The sequence below is a fragment of the Silurus aristotelis genome (assembly GCF_946808225.1).
Source record: "Silurus aristotelis genome assembly, chromosome: 11".
Taxonomy (NCBI): Eukaryota; Metazoa; Chordata; class Actinopteri; order Siluriformes; family Siluridae; genus Silurus; species Silurus aristotelis.
In genome coordinates, this window is record NC_139584.1 from 15414127 (window position 1) to 15432685 (window position 18559).

Consider the following 18559-nt stretch of genomic DNA (forward strand, 5'->3'; position numbering starts at 1 on the left):
CTGCTTGTGAAAGTTCCAAGAGATAAGCAGTTTCTGTGTTACCTGATCCAACCTGTAGCATCATTCCATAATAAAAAACCCTCTTCCCAATGTTTGATGTACACATTAATTACAGCTCTTGATCTGGATCAGCTCATGAATGCATGCACTGATTGGCCGATGCACAAATGAGGAGGTTAAATCGGTGTACAATTAAAGCGTGAACAATTGAAGTGAGTACAGTAAATGTACAGTTATGATGTAAATGTAAATATAAAAAAAAAGCTTTTTTTGTGACAAGAATTTTAAATGTTTTTATTAGGTTTTTTTCATTTATTAAAGAGAATGTCTTTACAACATACATTTACTTATGAATCAGATGTTAAGGAGGTTGGAGAAGGACAAGGAAAAAAAAACCTTGTGACAGAGCAATATCTTACAGGAGTGTAAACTTCAAGCGATTTTGGAATGTCCAGCTCTGTTCACCTTGAGCAGAGTGTAGCAGACAGAGTGAAAAACAAAAGGCACACCAAAGAGCCCACTGTCCACAATCGGGAACCACAGGCCGAGATGCATTTCTCCGAAAACGAGTGAGCGAGTCTGAGTGGCCCTTCACTACTCCTAATCTGATCCGAGACGAGGCCAATGCTGTCTGAACCTATGTACATATTAGTCCAAGTAACATACGGGTAAAGAAGAGGAACCGGCAAATCCTGCTTCCCTTCTCTCTTACTGATGAGTGACTCCCATATCAGAGGCAACTTCTGACAGGAAATAGAGCAATCTCCTGATCTCTACTGAGACTAGAAGAGTACTTTGTCCGTTTGTGAAAAATTTGAGCTATAAATCGTTTCAGGGAAGTAGTTAAATTCTTAAATCTGATGATTCGAACCTTTATTGTACATAATTAAGCTACAGTTAGGACATTATATTAGTTAGCATCTGTCATAAACATCAAACGCATTTATTTGTTCCCTAATATCATTCAAGTGCTTTTCTTTTCACAGGAGCCAGCCTGTTTTTTTCCTGCCTCAAAAACTCGATTTCAACATGTATATTAAGAGATTAGGGTCAATCGGTGGGAGATACGCTAAGAAGATGAATTCAAAACCATTTCGCCAATTAGCCGTTTCATTGCTTTGTGCCAGCCGGAACTAAGGAGACTTTTCCAGGAATATACAATTAATTTTCAGATTGTGAACCCAAAGTAAGAACATCATCAGCCCCTGGAAAACCAAACAACAGCAGAAAAATCCCAAAAACAACAACACTGACAGCACTGCTAGCACAACAAAAAGGGCTGCGTTCAAGTGTTTCATTGGCACAATTAGAAATCAATCACTAAAATATGTTGTGTGGTTAGCCCCGCCCACCCAGTATTTCCAAAGTGACCAGAATGAACAACAAGAATACCTACATTCTTGAGTTGCTTTTTTTTTTTTTTCTTTTTTTTTCTTTTATCAAACAAGGAAAATACATAATCATAAGGACTACTAGGTAACAGTTAACAGCTAACAAACTCTTCACTACTCAGGGGTGTAAGGCACAAATTTACACATGGAAAAAACAAACAACAAAAATAAAAACAGGCTATCAAACATATAATTCAGTATGAGGGTGTGTGAAGATGAGACTAGGAAATGAGACCTTTTAATACCTGCCAAATAAAAAAATTAAAACATTTCTACCACGCTGGGCATTTGCCAGCATTCATCCTTTTGTGATGCAAATAATATGGGGATTTTTTTTTGTTCTTCCTCGGCTCAGTCTTTGCAAACTTTCATGCAAAAAGTGAACCAGAATGGCACTCAGTGAAGCTATGGCCATTTGGGTTAGAGGTTGATGATACAATCCACAGTGCTGAATGAGGATGCACATGGAGATGTGAAGGTGTGTTTCAGGAGTTCCAGTTTGAAGATTGTTTGATTTTCATCCACCCTTTTCCACAAAAGGGAGATTCATCTTGGTGTGATGCTTGATCTTAACCTTTCTCATACTCCCCTGGCAAAGTTCAATAAATAGCTCCTCGGAGGCCTTAATTCCCTCCATAGGTTGCTTGAAGTAATCGAAAAAGTGTTAGAGGACTTCAGTTCGATGAGTTGTACTGGCTCCAGTTGAATGACTTTAAATAATTTTACATAATTAATTCAAAATTAAAAAGTTCTTTCTTTCTCTTCCTCTGAGTCTAAAAAGAGTCTGTCTTTATTAAAAAATAAATACAACCAGCTATTAGTACTAACAGTCACGGGTTATTCAGTCACCTGTTACAGTAGACAATTCTTCAGACCTCGCTAAAGGCAGAACTTGATTGCTGTGTCCAGTAGCTGCAACACTGAGAGGCAATTCATTTTTTTTTTTTATCTTACTTCACAGTTTTCCTTTGTAAACCAGCTGTTGTTCCAGGCTGAGATTGCTGTTGTCCATATGTTGTTTGTTTGTTTTTTTCTCCTTTTTTTTACTGGGGTATATCCCAGTATTAGAACTACACAATAACACTCCTCTCTGTGATCCACAATGTGTGCTTTTGGCAGGCTGTAAAGAAAACGCCGGTTGCGACGTGGTCGTGTCTCTAGCCTGGCATACTGTCATCTTGAAAAACATTGAGCAATACAGTCAAATCTGGCTCAGTGACAAGAGATTTAAGAGTCTCTCTTGTTTCGGGAGCAGGTGTTTACATGTTTCACCACGAGGGAATCAACAGCCTGAGTTAAACACGTACATTTATGTGAAAAGTGTGTTTTTTGTGTGTTTTCTTAAAAAAACAGTGAGCATTTCCTGTACACAGCTGTACAACACAGATTTTATGTTCCCCTGTCCAAGGTGCACTGATTATGTCCCCGAGTCGCTGCACTTAACTTGCCCGGAGAGGGCGAACTGCGAAGGTTTGGGTGGGACGTCTGGTTTGCGGTGCCTAGAGCTGCAGCGAGGCAACGAGCCATATGAGCTCAAGCTGGAGTGACGTGAAAGGCCTGAAGGAGAAGAGACGTGTATAGAGTCAAGCCTCTGTGGAGCCGGTGGTGGTGTCTCGGCACGGCTGAAGCTGCGCTTCCTTGACATGTGAGACGAGTTGGATGAGTTGGTGTTGTGCTGCTGCTTCTTTAGGCCCATTGGGTATCCGCGACAGTACATATCTAGCCTCTTGCCCATCTGAGGAACCGCTGGAGGTACCACAGCTGCTAATGAGGCCTCCCTTTGGGGCACGCGGGGTGGCACCCCATCCGAATCCACTATGACATTGTGGCATGGGTTCTTCATTGTTTTGTATTCTAGCGTAGCTGCTTGATCATCTGGCAAATCAGTGCGATGTGGCTGCTCTACATATTCATGCTGGTGCTGGTAGACCTGCTGGTGCTGATGCTGTTGTAAAGGTAGCACCACTACACTTGGGATGTGGCCTGGAGATGCCCTCAGTGGAAGGTCAGTGCCTATCAGGACATTTGGTGAGCCCATGGATGCCAGCTCTTTGGCGCAGGCATTAATTAGATTTTGATTTCTCTCCCAATCCCGGCTGGCACGGCTGGGCTTGCGGCGCAGCTGCATGGGTGTGGACTCAGGTGTGGGAAGTGCCACCAGGTCCAGGTGTTGCTGCTCCTCAGCTTTGATAATTGTCTTACCATTGTGCATCAGAGGAGCAAGAATGGCCTCAGGCCGGCCATCTTTGGCTTGCGTCTCAAATAGGCCTGTCAGCTTGGTCACGCTGTTCATGGAGCCACGTCTGGAGTTCACAGCATCCTTGGTTTTCTTGCGTGCAGAGAGCTCAATATGGCGCCGGCGATGGTCACACACACAGTAGACTACAATACCAGAGAAGACAGCACCCATGATAAATGCCAGCACCACAGCCACAGCCAGCAGAGTGATGGGCACCATCTGATCACGTCCCTTCTGGAAGCTTTCACGAATCACGCCTGTAGGTGAAAGTCAAGAAAATCTTTACAATAGTTGAAACATTTACACACATCATATTGATTCAGTGTTACAGTGCTAAAAACTTTAAAGATTTCTCCAGATAACAACCCTGCTGCTGATACAGGAGATACAATTGAATGTTTGTTATGCGAACATATACTGAACGCATCACTTTGGTTTTTGCCCCTATTTTTCATGAGCTGAACCTGTGAGGAAGATAGATTATCTCGGCAAAGGAGAAGTGCTCACTAACACAGATGTAAAGAGATTTGTGAACAATATTTGAGAGAAATAGGCATTTTGTGTTCATGAAAAAGTCTTAGATCTTTGAGTTCAGTTAATGAAAAATTGGGGCAAAAACAAAAATGTTGCGTTTATAATTTTGTTCAGTGTAGATAATCGTTTGATAACGGTTTGATAAGAATATACCGTACTTGTACCACAACTACACTAAATGCCCAAAAGCTACTGTATATCTCTAGTCACACCCATATGTGCTCTTTGAATAATCCAACTGAGATTTACTTCCACTTACTACTGTTAGAAAAGCCTTCTGTTAGATCACCTACACTATTTTATCAATGCAGATATTTTCAATGTTTTTAATTGAAGCATTAAACATAAAGGTGAACGTACCTGTCATAATTAAGAATTGTGATGCAAAGCTGAAATTGTACATACCACCGACTGGCTATATTTCACTATAATAAGACCTGAACATGTGTGGTTTCAAATGAAAAGATATACAATATGTAAAAAACATATTTAAGACAACTGTCTACATGGGTGAAGAACGATCAAAAAAGCCAGAATTAATTACTTTTCATGTCTTGATATTTTATAAGCTTCTAACAATGAGAAACAGATGAAATTTCAAACAGTGTGTAGCAGTGGTACAGTTGGTTGTTGTATGCTTTGATAGAAGCGAGATATATCTGGGCAGGTTTTTAAATATAGATACAATGTATGATAAAATGTGAACCTGATTCAGCTGTCTGGGAAATACTGTGCTTCAAATATATGTGGATAATACACTACAACCGTAATCAGGAAAATGTGGAAAGCATCTTTTACTATTGTAACTCATAATACATAAATTATATAGTAGTTATACAATGGATTGAAGAGACAATCGACTAAAAAGAAGATTTTTTTAGGCAGTTAAAGTAGTACATAAGAACCTAAAATGAGAACACTATAAAACACAAATAAAAGTACAGGTAGCCCCCGTACTTATGATGGAAATGCTTTCCAATGACCCTGTCGGAAAAAAGGCCAGGGGCTAAAATTGGGCTGTGAAACATCAAAAACATGCGCTCTAATACAGAGACAACCAAACTCTGTTGACTGCTGGAGAGAGTGAGGCATCTCAAAAAGTGGGAGATACATACAGACTGGTAGTATCCCAACGTATTGTACTGCATATATGCTGCTACATTTGCCTGCTTTGTGAAACTTGAAAGATTTGTAAAAAAAAAAGTATTTTTCATTAAAAAAAATATCGGAAAATAAAAAAAGATTGAAAAATCACGTCAAACCATCATAACTCTGGGACTACCTGTACTGGGAGAAGTAACAAGTAATCAAATAAATGATAATTACACTGGCATCACAATCTAAAAAGAAGTATATGGAAAAAAGGAAGAGTAGTGGGTAGAAGCCTAAGGGTGGAATAGAGTGTTAGTTTAAACCTGTTAGAACACCTTATACCACAGTATTGATTCATTTTCGAAAAAAGCAGCTCTGATAGGCAAATTAAATTCAAATTTTTTCTGCGTTAATGTTTCTGTAGTAACAACTTGTAAAATTGTTGATAAAGTAAGGGTGTAGCGATGTTTCTTTAGAATTGATTTGGTATTGTCTACACTGTCAGCACTATGTAAAGAGATAAAGCTGTAAGCGACACATGTTTTATGACATGGGTACGGTTTCAGGATGGAGGGCTTTGATTTTTGTGATTTTTCTCTGGCATGACCAGAGGCATTTCTCAGCATCATTAACTTCAAGAGAGAGGCTAGTGAGGAAAAGGTTGTTTATAGCTTTTATAACATAAGTTTGCTGATGTTCCAAACCGTATATGTAACAATAAGTTATTCTTCATTTTTAATCATTTGTAATCATTGATTTTGCTGTGGTATAAGAGGGAGAAAAAAGACTTTGGAACATGCTGTTATATTAAAGTAACCCTTGTTTATGAGGTAAAACATCGGTTAATTATGGATTATTTTCCTATTACAACATTTTCCTAAAATATTTTGCTTTGTCAGTTAATGAAACAATTTATGTATTGTCATGCTTTTAAAGGAAGTAAGAACAGTTTGCAGCATTTCACATAAGTCCAAAAAAAAGGGAAAAAGGAGATGAAGAGGAGGAAGCAATAAATTAGCTAAAAGGAAAAAAAGAAAAAATGGGGTATAAATCTTGGATAAGACAAAACAGTGGGTTAGCACCGACAACATTTAGCACAGACTCATCTGTTTTCTGTAGGGATTAAGGCAAATGGTTTTCATCATCCACACAGACACACTGAGGTGCAATAAGTCATGTCTAGAACAGACAGTGATCCAAGTCGCACTGGCCTCATAAAATCCACAGGGTCAGCCTGGTGTCACTCTGATCCATGGCTCTAGCAATGGCTTTAAAATTCATTGACTCAAGCTATGACGTTCCCTTTTCAGAGAAACCTGTCTTGATGTTCTTCTATCTATACTATCTATCTATTTTGTTCTCCAGACTTTTGTAGATCACTTGGCTTCATCTTCTAGCAAGTACCTGAACTGATGACATATTTTTGGAGACCGTAGGTAACAAAGATGATGACACAGTTCTACAGTACATGTCTACTTCTTCTCTGCTAATGGAGAGATCTGCAACGCTTTTCCTTTTAACCCCATAAGTGAGGTTCTTTTTCTGCTTAAGTAAACCATTTTCTCCCTTAAAGCTCTGGATTTGATGATTTGATATACAGAATCTGTCCGAAAGAGAATTTTAAAAGTGCCTGCTTAATGTGAGGGCTGAGAAACTTACATTCCGAATGTTCATGACAGTAAACAAGTGTCAAAATACAGAGTATTAGAGCCTTAAAAGCTTTCAGTGAGTTAGGCTTCTGGTAAATAATACTTGTTGATCTATAAATCTAAATATCTAGTAGTGTTGTTTAGATTTAAGGTGAAATTAATAGTGTGAGCCAAAAATGGTAGCTTGTGTAACAATCATTGGAAGTCTATTCTATTACCCCAAATTTCTGGCTTAGAGTTTATTGCTAGCTTCATTAGTCATAAGCTACTGTAAAGTTTTAATACAAGCCAGTCTAGATATTGTACCATCAGTATTTGTATTTGGTCCAGATATTACTCAGCATGCATTAGACAAATTAGTCACACAATCCTTGAGATTCCTAAATATGAAAACATAAATCATTAGAACCATAGTGGTAACAAATAATAACCTAGTCATATACAAGGAGGAATTTGTGGGAATAAAAGTGAGAAAAAAATTACTCGTCACAGATCAATGTGAAATGTGAAAACTACATTTTCACCCCATTTCTAAAAAAAAAAAAAAAAAAAAAAAAGTATGCTAACATTAGCCTTTAGCTTGCAATGTTACTATATATTAAATGTGTCTAGTAATGACAAAATAATGCATACTTTGGTTTGTTCTAGATTTTAAAACAACTTAAGGTTAAGTGTGTGTTGCTTTTGCCACTGCTAGCTGTTTCATTGGCAAAATTATAGCCTACAATTAAAATTCTGCTATTCAGCTTCTTAGCTTTTTGTACCATTAATCTCTGATTGCCTTTTGCATTAGCTAGTGAGGGAGCTGGGGGGGGGGGGGGAATCAATCAGCCCCTCACAAATATCCTCCTCATTCCCAGAGCAGCTGTAGTCTTTCTAAATTGACTTCTACCACCATGAGGGATTTTTATTCCTGTATTTAAACTTGGAGATCTTGCGGTAAAGCTTTAACTCACTGTAAAAGGTGAGGAGGGATGTATTGATGGTTGATAATTTAATCCTGGGTAGATGGGGAGAGAGGTCTGACAGGGATCATCTTAACCTAAACTACATGATGAAAGGAGATTCATCAAGTCACCTGCAGATTAGAACTCTATGTTCAAAATCTACTGTTCCTTACCGAGTCTGTGAAACTTGTTTGAAGTGGAATGGAACAAAACAAGCTTTTGATTGATCATCAGACCCAGGGACAAAAACTCACTCAGTCTCAGAAAGGAAGAGAAGTTAAAGTACTCTTCCTATGACTCTCTGGGCCACTTGCACTGACCTTGGCATTGGGCTACTAAGCTATAGAGGGCCCCACTTAAACACAGCCTCCGGGCTTCATCAGACCTTTGAAGATATTCAACTTTCATGTATGAAACAAATTGTTTCTCGAATTGACTTCAAAAGACCTGCAGCCATAAAGAAAACCTCTGGTCTCAGACAAGCAGTGCTCTATTAGCTAAAGGCACATGATTGCGCAATCTCGCCTTACTTTTAAGATCTTATATCTCTTTTAACAAACTCTTTTGATTCCTTCTGAATGCAGAAGTCATCACGATGGACTAATTATAGTCAAATAGTCTACTCTCACAAAAATGTATGCACGCCAACTAAAACTTATTCATGCAATCTTTTCCGGAACGGGTTGTTGACATAAAAGAAGTTGCAAAAACAAAACTCAAGCTGAGAATCCTCATTCATGAAATCTGAATTTCATGAGGCTCCAATCGCAGATAAATTAGGTATCTTAAAAAAAAATGCTTCGCTGCATTCGGGTGAGTTAAATCAAATCCAAAGCCTTTCACTACTCTCTGTTCTGTGTGAAGCAGCGAATGTTTACCAGAAAAAGAAATCCATTTTTTTTCTGTAGAGGCTTCAAAGGTACATGAGGTCAAAGACAGGTTGACAGTCATTAATGGTGGTGTCTGATGTACAAGAGTAGACTATTTAACCTCCCAGTCAGACTGGAGGATTCGGAATGACTTGCAGAAGCACGAACATGTGTGTTGTGTGAAGCTCCATTGAAGGCTCCGGTTCAAGTGACAAATGTTCCTGTTGATTCTGTTCAGATTATCATGTGAGAAAAGTGACATTCTAGCCAAGCAAACAGCACAGAAAATTGTTCTGCCACTGCATCTCTAATATGTTTACTTCTCTGCAAAATATTAAAACTCTTTCTTTTCTTTTTAAACTTGTTTTCATAGTTGCTCTGGTTTAACACCCTCCATGTTTAATATTTCATTTTGTCCTTTTTTTTTGTTCAAAATAAAAACAGATTTAGAATATTTATTAATTTTATCAGTAATACCTTGGGCATGAACTCTCAAATAATTTGAGCATTTTAATCTCATCCGTATTATAAGGCTCTATTTGGGTAGAGATTGGTGGACTGAAAACAATCACATTACTTGGGAAAAGTATTATTTTTGGCATATTTGTATTGAACTTGATTATTACAGAAATTGAATACTTAAAAAAGTCTAGGCAATTTTTGACTCAATATATTGCCTTCAAAGTACTCACAGTTCTTCTCTCCTCCAGCCAGTGGCTGGCTATATCGATCAAGAGAATGGGCTTAGTTTTAGCATCCAATCATTCACATCAATTCCACAGAAGCTCTGACTTTTTTTATACTACATCTAGTACTTACTCCTACTATGTACTTGTTATCCATGAGGGTTTGAAGATTAATAATCTTCCAGGCTGCAGTCTGTTTTTGTATCCTGAAGTTAGCAATGATTACTATAAAATGGGTCAAAAATAGACTGTTTTCTTTGCTAATGCAAGGTTAGTTTATTAATCCCAAAGGCTTATGTAATTGGCTAGAAGGAAAATCAAATTCTAGCTAATGTCAAATGGCACAAATTTTTAAAAAGATGTAATAATGTTTTCATTCAGAATTGTTACTTTGAACACATGACATTACCTTTCTGTGATCACTTGAAAACTGTAATTTTGTTAACACCAAAATACGTACTGACCTAAATCTTAAAGAACAAACCATGGCCTACAAAAATGCCCAAGTACTACAATATCCAACTGTCTCATTACTGCCACATTTACAGTGACCAGAGTACTGCTCGTACACACATGGACACAATTACCACTCACATACATGTGCTCGCTCTTAGGGTCTGCTCAGTGCTGTGTTTTTGCAGCTGACATACCAAGCTTTTGCATCACTGTTCTCAATTATGGTTTTGCTTTTTTTTCATCTGGTCTGTTTTCCTAGTTTTTTCATCCTGCTTGTGAATCCCCTGACCTCCTGCCCGCCTTTAAGCCAAGTGTTTTGGTTTGCTGTGTTCCAACTTTAATAAAAGCACTACTTGCAACTGCAGCTGCACTGCAAAAACGCCTCATCTAGTCAAGACTTCGTACAGTACATCGTAAAAATTTTATTTCAAGAATGAAATACTACGCAAGAGCAGATTGTTTCAGATTCTGATAATTGTTTTAATATTATTTATATATTTTTTCTTACTTAGTGTGTAAAGCTTAATATTTGTTATTTTAATATAATATAATAATAATAGTAGTAATAATAATAATATATAATATTATAATATTGTTTTAATAGTAGTTATTTTACCTGCAAATTGAGCTTACAGTAATTACTATTAGAGACATAATTTGAGGCATTTTATCTTTTAAGACTTTATTTTAGCTGTAATAACCCCTAAATAATCACAGTAAAAACTTTAGCTCATTAGCATTACTGTATGTATTTCAAATGTCAGCACCAAAACATTTATTTACAACCTAATTATAAGACTCAAAAATTATGCAGTACATTTATAAATTTTTTGGAACCTTGTCCTTTATACAAAGTATTTATGGCTTTTTTTGTAAGTTGTTTTGCAGTTTGATGTTTCAGTTTCTCATGTTGAGTATCTTTCAGTGTTCAGTAATGACAATATACATTCAATACTGTTTTATGTTGTAATAACTTGAAAAAGCAGCAAGTAATCGTTTTGCTTTGTTTTTGCATTGTAACTACTGTGTGTCTTCATTTGAATAAATAATTGTTGACAATATGCATGTATGCGTAATCTTGATTTGGATAATAATCTGGTTTAATTGTCTAATTTTATTACAGAATATGCAAAGATGACAATGTGTGAATTAGGAGGATTTCTCTTGTTTAGTAGCTTTGGTTTTAAAATCTTTTTGTACAAATTAAGAAAATCTGTTTAAAAAAAATTTTTCAAGCTAGTTTTAAGTTAATTTTACTAAACTGCAACTGCTTAATATAAGCGTTTCAATGATTATTTTAAGACATTTTGTTCTTTTCTAAAGCTGAGATGTTTTTCTTATTTCAAGTGCAGTTATCTTACTGCAGATAATTTGACTTGTTTCTAGTCTGTATGTTTTTAAATCATGCACTTTTTTCTTATATTTAGAGATGTGAAAAAAGTTTTGAACTTTTTAAACACTTAAGTAAAGGTAGCAACTTTTTTGGGCACATTACAAATAAATACTTTTTTTTTTACCACTGGTCATGATACACTAGAAATGCCTTCTACTGAAGATACTGGTTTGACTACAGTTTCAGTAGTCAGGGTCAAAGAATATTTCAAATGAAGTAAATTTGTAACTTGTAAATAGTAAATGCTTCAATGTGCTAGGTAACAGAGGAGCTGTGGCAAACTCTACATCTTTTCATTTTCTAAATGCAACATGTAAATGCATTCAATACAAGAAATTATGTATTTATGGTGACTCAGCAATAAAAAGGGGTTCATTAATTATGTCAATTTAATACAGAACTGTTACTTGGGTGATTAAATTGGGCATAGCATTCATTTACGTGAGGAATTTACAGTGACTTATTTATAGCATTTCACTTTGGACTTGACGTGAACTTTTACATGATGTGGATTCGGATGTTGTGTTCCAAAGCTACGTTGCCTTGGTAAAATAAACATCTTCCATATTTCCTGCAATAAATAAAACATTTTGGGAGCATTGACGGCAGTTCGTTCATTTCAGTTGTCATTTATTTCTTGTTTCTTCCACTACCTTCAGTGACTTTCTTCAAACATATAGTTACAGTCTAAACTGTGACGTATTTAATAGTGCATTTTGCTGTCAGTGTCTTGAATAGCTGATTATGTGTATGCTCTAGATCTCTATATGTACAGAGTAATTTAAAAAGCTTTGCGTTCTAAATCTTCTGATTGAGGCCGACAAATGCATGTTCAGTACACATGCAGGCATATAACAGTCAAGGTTTAAGCCTGGCATATGCCACAGTGAGCAATCTTTTACTTACATCTAGACTGCACACATCACTTTGTTTACAAGTGCACATATCCCTTTTAGAAAATGTCAAGCTGGCATTTATATTACCTCCCGTCTACATGAATGCATTTAGACTTCTAACGTTCTAATCATAACCTACATAATGAAATGGCATTTCTTAGATGTGTAATAAAAAGTAGCCCTAACATATGAGACCTGTAAATATATAAATCACACAAATTCTATATGGAAAAAAGTTAAAACTGAAATTGGCATCAGAATCATAGCATTAATATTAAAAAGTAATTGGCCATGGTTTAATGGGGTCGAGGAGAAGCAGAACTGGGTTAAAATCAAAAGCCAAAATCTACCCTATATAAATTAAGCCTTACATTTCAGTGGAGGTTAAAGCCACTAATATAAACATCATTAGGATACAAGTAGCTGAAAATAGTGATCTAGCCTAAACCCGCCTATCTCCATAACTGTCAGTGTGATGGAAGACCAAGCTGTAAAACAGTGTCAAATGTGCTATAAAATTGTGAGCATTCCATAATGAAAGCTCACTTTGCAGATTTAACATCTTTAGCCATGGCAGCCCAGGGAAACCCCATTAGCAAATGTACACACTGGCTGAAATCCAATCTCAATAGAGGAAAAAAGAGCGGATTTCAACCATAAAACAAATAAACTAGTGCACTGCGAAGCACTTATGATTAAATGGAAGGTGTAATCGTGTGCGTGCTTTATACTCGATCTGCGCATAGATATCACATGCCGGCTCTCGGTTCACATCCAGTGAGCCCCTCCTGGCTCAGTGCAGTATGCTTGGAAGGCATTAATGATAATCATATATTTCCTGCTGTTGCAGCAAAAGATTATTCTACATGGAATATAGGGCGAGAAAACTCCAGAGAGACCGCTTTCTATCTCAGTATCTATATAGCTTTTATAATTGACCTATAAATTTGAAAGGCACAGAGAGACAGCCACAGGTTGGGGGGGTTAGGGGTGGGAAGAGAAAAGGAAGAGAGAAAGAGAGGGTGGGGCTAACAGAAGCCATTCCCTAGATGAAGGGAAGAGAAATACATCTCCATTTGGTAGCAGGGAGGATGTGCTGTACAGTAGATTTAGGTTAGTAATTGGTGGTGGCTACATTAAGGTCCAGCCTTGGAACATTCCATCTGGGGAGATGAAAGGTCCTGGGGAAGGGAGACTACTTACAATGGCAGCAGATGGTGGAGGTGCAGATAGGGTGGGTAGGATTCACACGCACACACACACACACACACACACACACACACACACACACACACACAAATGTGACCAGACATGGAGTGCTCAAATGTACTGCGAAAAATGTTACCACCAGCCAGCGTTGGCACGGAGAGACTGGGGTGAACTCATAAACACCGCTTTTTGAATATTCATTAAATTCAAATTTTGCCTGTGTCACACTAATGTGCCACAGTGCAGCGACATCACAGGCCTAAGAAAAGCCAGAAATGTGGCTGTGTACAAAGAACTAATGCTTACACACTCTTATTATGCAAAATGCGTAGTGTTTTTCATAAATAAACATTCTCCTCATAACCATTTTAGCAAATGATATCAAATCGCAGATATCTCCTTTTTTTTCCCCGAGTACACTTGGTCACTTTGGAAGCGATGAAGCCCAGCATGAAGGTGTCCACAGGAGGCGAAAGGGAAGCGTGAATATAAAAAAAGGTGCTAATAATATGTGAAGCAGAAATAATATTGCAGTGAAGGAAACAGCCCTTAAAAGAAGTCCCGAAGCTAGAGTCATGCAAGGCCAAGAAAGAAGCAAACGTCAAGACAGCAGCATGAAAGCCAGTGAACATCATTGCTCATTTTGAAAAGAATAAAAGCAGCTTATGTAAAACTGGTTAAGACAAAATTAGCAGTATATAATAATAATAATAATAATAATAATAATAATAATAATAATAAGAAAAATAAGAAAAATAATGCAATAAGAAAAAGAAACAACAGCAAAAAAAAAAAAAGCATTTAGATATGGACCTTTTGCCTTAGCCACAGCACCACAGTGTTCTGGATGACAGCACTGGGGATTGGCAAAAGAGACAGCAACACTGCAGTGATGCCAAGTAAACATGCTACTTCTCTGCCACCATTGTGTAGGTTCAACAGGTGTGCTGCTTCCAGTGACCATGCAAATGTAGGAAATGTGCTTGTAGCTAATCTATTCTCTGATGATGATGATTGATATACCAAAAATATAGTTTTGTGATACTGGAGAGATGTATGTCAGGAAAAAGAGGTTCCCTTTTAGGAAATTGAGCTGCATCGAAAACGCTTTGGGAACGCCCCGCATTGTTTACATTCTGAATCACGTGTAAAATCTGGCCAATAGCAGTCGTGACGTAATTTGCGGGCGACGTCACGCAAACCAGGAAGCTACACAATGGGAGCGCGATAGGAGCGACATCAGTTTCTGTTGTTCAGGTAAGCGCTTTGTGAGTGAATCTGTGCAGCATGGTTAAATTGCAAACAAACTTTCGCATGTGTGTCCCTCCTTGCCCCCATTTTACTATGGGGGGACCCAATATCGGGTCCTCCCATTCGTCCTAGCACTTTTACCCCGCACGGCATTGAGATGTCGTTCTCGCCCACATGAAGGAATTAGGGTTAAGACTAAACGCAAAGAAGAGTGTGCTTTCTCCAGTGCAGAGAACCACCTTCTTGAGCATAGTGTGGGACTTAACCGTGTTGAGGGCACAATTGTCTCCTGCCCGGATCAATGTTATCCTCAGTGCAGTCAAGAGAGTAAAAGTAGACCAGTCACTGACTGTGAAACAGTTCCAGAGGCTGCTCGGTCGCATAACAGCAGCGGCCAGTGTGATCCCACTTGGTCTCCTCCATTTGGGACCCCTCCAGTGGTGGCTCAGAGAGCAGAGGGTTCTCGCGAAAGGGCAATCCGTTCCGTACTATCAAGGTCTCATGGTGAGCCCTGCGGGCCTAAGAAGTATGGAGAGAACCGATCTTCCTGTCTCAGGGCACCATCTTGGGAGCTTTTTGTCCTAACGACAGACGTATCCCTCACGGGGTGGTCATGCCCAAGGTCGGTGGGACAAGTCACATCTTTCATTGCACATAAACTGCCTGGAGATGATGGCCGTGTTCTTGGCACTGGAACACTTCCACCAAGACCTATTGCGCTGCTCCCGGGAGTTCTGGAAAAAATCTGGAGTTCTGGAGAAAATCCGCCAGGAGGGAACTCGTCTCCTCCCGGTTGCACCTTGGTGGCCGGGCAGACCTTGGTTTACGGACCTGCTGTCCCTCCTCGAGGGACCTTCTTGGGAAATTCCTGGAAGCTGTGGCTGTGGCCCCTAAGGAGGGGCAGTTCCTAGCAGCTGGATTTTTTCATGAGGTAGTAGAGATCATTCTCCATTCCAAAGCTCCCTTCATGAGGAAGTTGTATGCCTTTTAAATGGCATCTGTTCACCACGTGGTGTGAGCACCACCACTTGGATCCAGTTGGAGCCTAGTCGGTTTAGTTCAGGAGTTCCTGCAGGAACAGTTTGCCGCAGGATTGGCTTCATCAACCCTAAAGGTTTAGGTGTCTGCTATCGCGGCTTATTGTAAACACTCCCTCGTGACACGTTTCCTACACGGCACCAGGAGGCTAAGGCCCAAAGTGCCTGTGTGGGACTTGGCCGTTGTGCTGGCGGCTCTACCTGAGCCCCCCTTCGAGCCCTTGGCCAATGTGGCCTGTAGGTATTTGTCGGTTAAGACAATCTCCTTCCTTAAGAGGGTCAGGGACATACAGGCTCTTTATGTGGCCTCGTCTCTCATGGAGTTTCCCCCTTGCATGGCCATTGCTATTCTTTACCCCAAACCGGGGTATGTGCCTTAGGTGCCTGCGGCTCCCTCGCAACCTGTTGTTTTTGGACAACGTCGCCCCCCAATGGCATCACGAGTCTAGTCAAGTATAGTTAAGCTTCTTTCTATAGCACTTTTCACAACAGACATTGTCTCAAAGCAGCCTTAAAAAATTTAACAGTTAAGGCGAACGATGTGTATTTATCCCTGATGAGCAGCCATGGTGACTGTGGCAAGGAAAAAATCCCTTAGATGAGAACTCCCTCACATCAGCCTATTGGCCAGATTTTAAAAAGTTCCCAAAGCTTTTTCGACGCAGCTCTCGTTCCCTCAGGGAACTAGGGTTACCTACTTAACCTAGTGACGTTTTTCCCAGTAATGGCCCCAAAATATTATTGAATTATATTTTCTACTAGACCAGTAAAAAAAAATCTAATTAAATAACATCCAGTCAAGTATTGATAATCTGTAACATTATAAAAATCTTATGGTATTATTTGTCACAGTACTGATATCATATTGATAGCATATCCTCTGTTAGTAAAACTGTTTTCTACAATTAGTTCCCTCAGAATTCTGCACCTTCTACAGTATTTAATAGGGGGAGACTTTTTTGAGAGCATAAAAGCAGTTCAGCACTTTTACACATTGCACGTCATTTTATTGTCTAATACATGAATGAACATTATATTTTAGCACTAAATCTTTGCTCACATATTGACTTCTCTCCGGCCATACTGCCTAAGAATAAGACAATTCAGGTATTGTCTACAGAATCTTGATGGCACACTTCACATCTACAATTCAAATCTACTAATTATATACCCAATGAAATAAACAATTTAGCATTCCACAGGTCTGTGCAGCACATCACCTCCCACATTTAAACAAGGGTGGGGCAGTAAAATGCAGTGCCAGATGAGTAACAAGATTACATCCTGTGTTTTATCGAGACTTATGATAAGACTTAAATGGCAGCATAATAGTTGGAGAATTGCTACGCAGTGCACGAGTGGAGTATTTACGTTCCTAACTGCGAGTTAACAGTCTTAGTGTTTGTCCTGTTATTCTAAATGAACAAATATTTGTGCTGAACTTTACTTTGGTAGTGTACATTCTATAAATAAATAAATAAATAAATAAATAAATAAATAAATATAAATTAATAAATCAACTTATATACTGTGAAAGGTGCAGAAAGATAACCTTTGAGAAAAACGCTAGTATCCTCGTGTGACCTAGTAGTAGGACCTTGACTTGGTAAGGTTGAATAGAAGAGTGTATTTCACTTTCAAATTGTTAAAGACCTAAGACACTATATGTTGCAAGCCTGGGTTATGCAAAAAAATGGAAATATTTAATTTTGTTTTCTAACTTAATGTAACTCATACAACCTGTCCCAGGTACCATGTGTAAATAAAGTTAGTCAAAAAATTATAATGCTGTCTTTACTAAGCTTTTTGAGGCTAATTCTGCGGAAGAATCCCAAAACAGAGAGATATTAAGCATGAGGTTAATAGAAGCATATTCATATAGATGAGCAGTGTTATGGTTAAGGACAAAAGCAGACTGTCATAAAACTTGCTATGACTTTCTTTGAACTGATGTCCTTGCTGTGTAACATGTTAATATCGATTTTTTTGGAACATAATATACTGTGTGCTGCTTTTGTCAACAGCTTCACTATAAACCTGCTTTTTGACTGACCTTGAATAATTCTGTGAATTCCTCTTGCCAAGCAAGAGTGTTCAATGTCATGTCATAAGGACAAGATAAAGGCTGGGCCATCATGTGAATGGCCAAATAAAGAGAGTGCAATCTTCTCCTTTTAGCTGCAATAGCCTGGATATTGCCTTCCTCCTCAGGGGCCATAACATTCTTTGTTTAATAATTCTCTCTGTTCCAGGAGCACAGTAATTTATTACAAGTGTAACTGCATATCGTGTTTTGTGTGCTGGTCGACTAGAAGCAGCATAAAACTGTAGCAATCTGCTCCCCCGACAACAGGACAAAAATAGGGGTCTCCCATTCCCATTCCAAGGCTTACCGGTGGACTCGTGCTGGGTTAAAGAGGGCACTGCGATATAGGGGTCCCTCTTATCGATGGATTCAGGGGGCTCTTTGGGCTGCACAGTGCTGAGAGAAGAGGTGGAGTGGCCTGCCAGAGCATAACACAGATTAATACACAATCATCTGTTAAAAAAAAAAAATATACTACCTGCAATCGGTCTGAATGACCACTGTCTGGAAAAATAGTACTGAACTGTACCTCCTCTTGTCACTAGGGTGCTACCTCAACATATTATCATTTTTCTTTTCACCTGATGGTGGCATCAGACTGTGTTAACAGAGTTAGCTACATGGATAAATATATTTTCTCTGACTACAACTACAAAGGAATTTACTGAATGATTTATGAATTTATTCATGGGAACATAACCAGAAAGTTAGAAGTACAAAAGGGTGATTTCAAAAGAGCTGAAAACAAGACTACCTTTTCATCAAGAGCCATCTCAAATGCATGTGCCTCATATGCCAAGAGATTGTTGTGGTAATTATGGAAT

General features: G+C 38.5%; 1 protein-coding gene across 4 annotated transcripts in view; it reads right to left on the minus strand.

Moving 5' to 3' along the window:
- Positions 1-265: 265 nt before the first annotated feature.
- sema6a (sema domain, transmembrane domain (TM), and cytoplasmic domain, (semaphorin) 6A) overlaps positions 266-18559 on the minus strand; it is a 71635-nt gene continuing 53341 nt past the window's right edge. For 2 of the 4 annotated variants that reach the window (XM_083553630.1, XM_083553631.1), the window contains exons 18-19: positions 18043-18153; positions 266-3887 (exon numbers count right to left, since the gene is read on the minus strand). In XM_083553630.1, the coding sequence (XP_083409756.1) occupies positions 2809-3887; positions 18043-18153 (1190 nt within the window). In that variant the 3' untranslated portion in view covers positions 266-2808. The remainder of the gene's footprint in view (positions 3888-18042; positions 18154-18559) is intronic. The other 2 variants (XM_083553632.1, XM_083553633.1) reach the window with 1 other exon arrangement.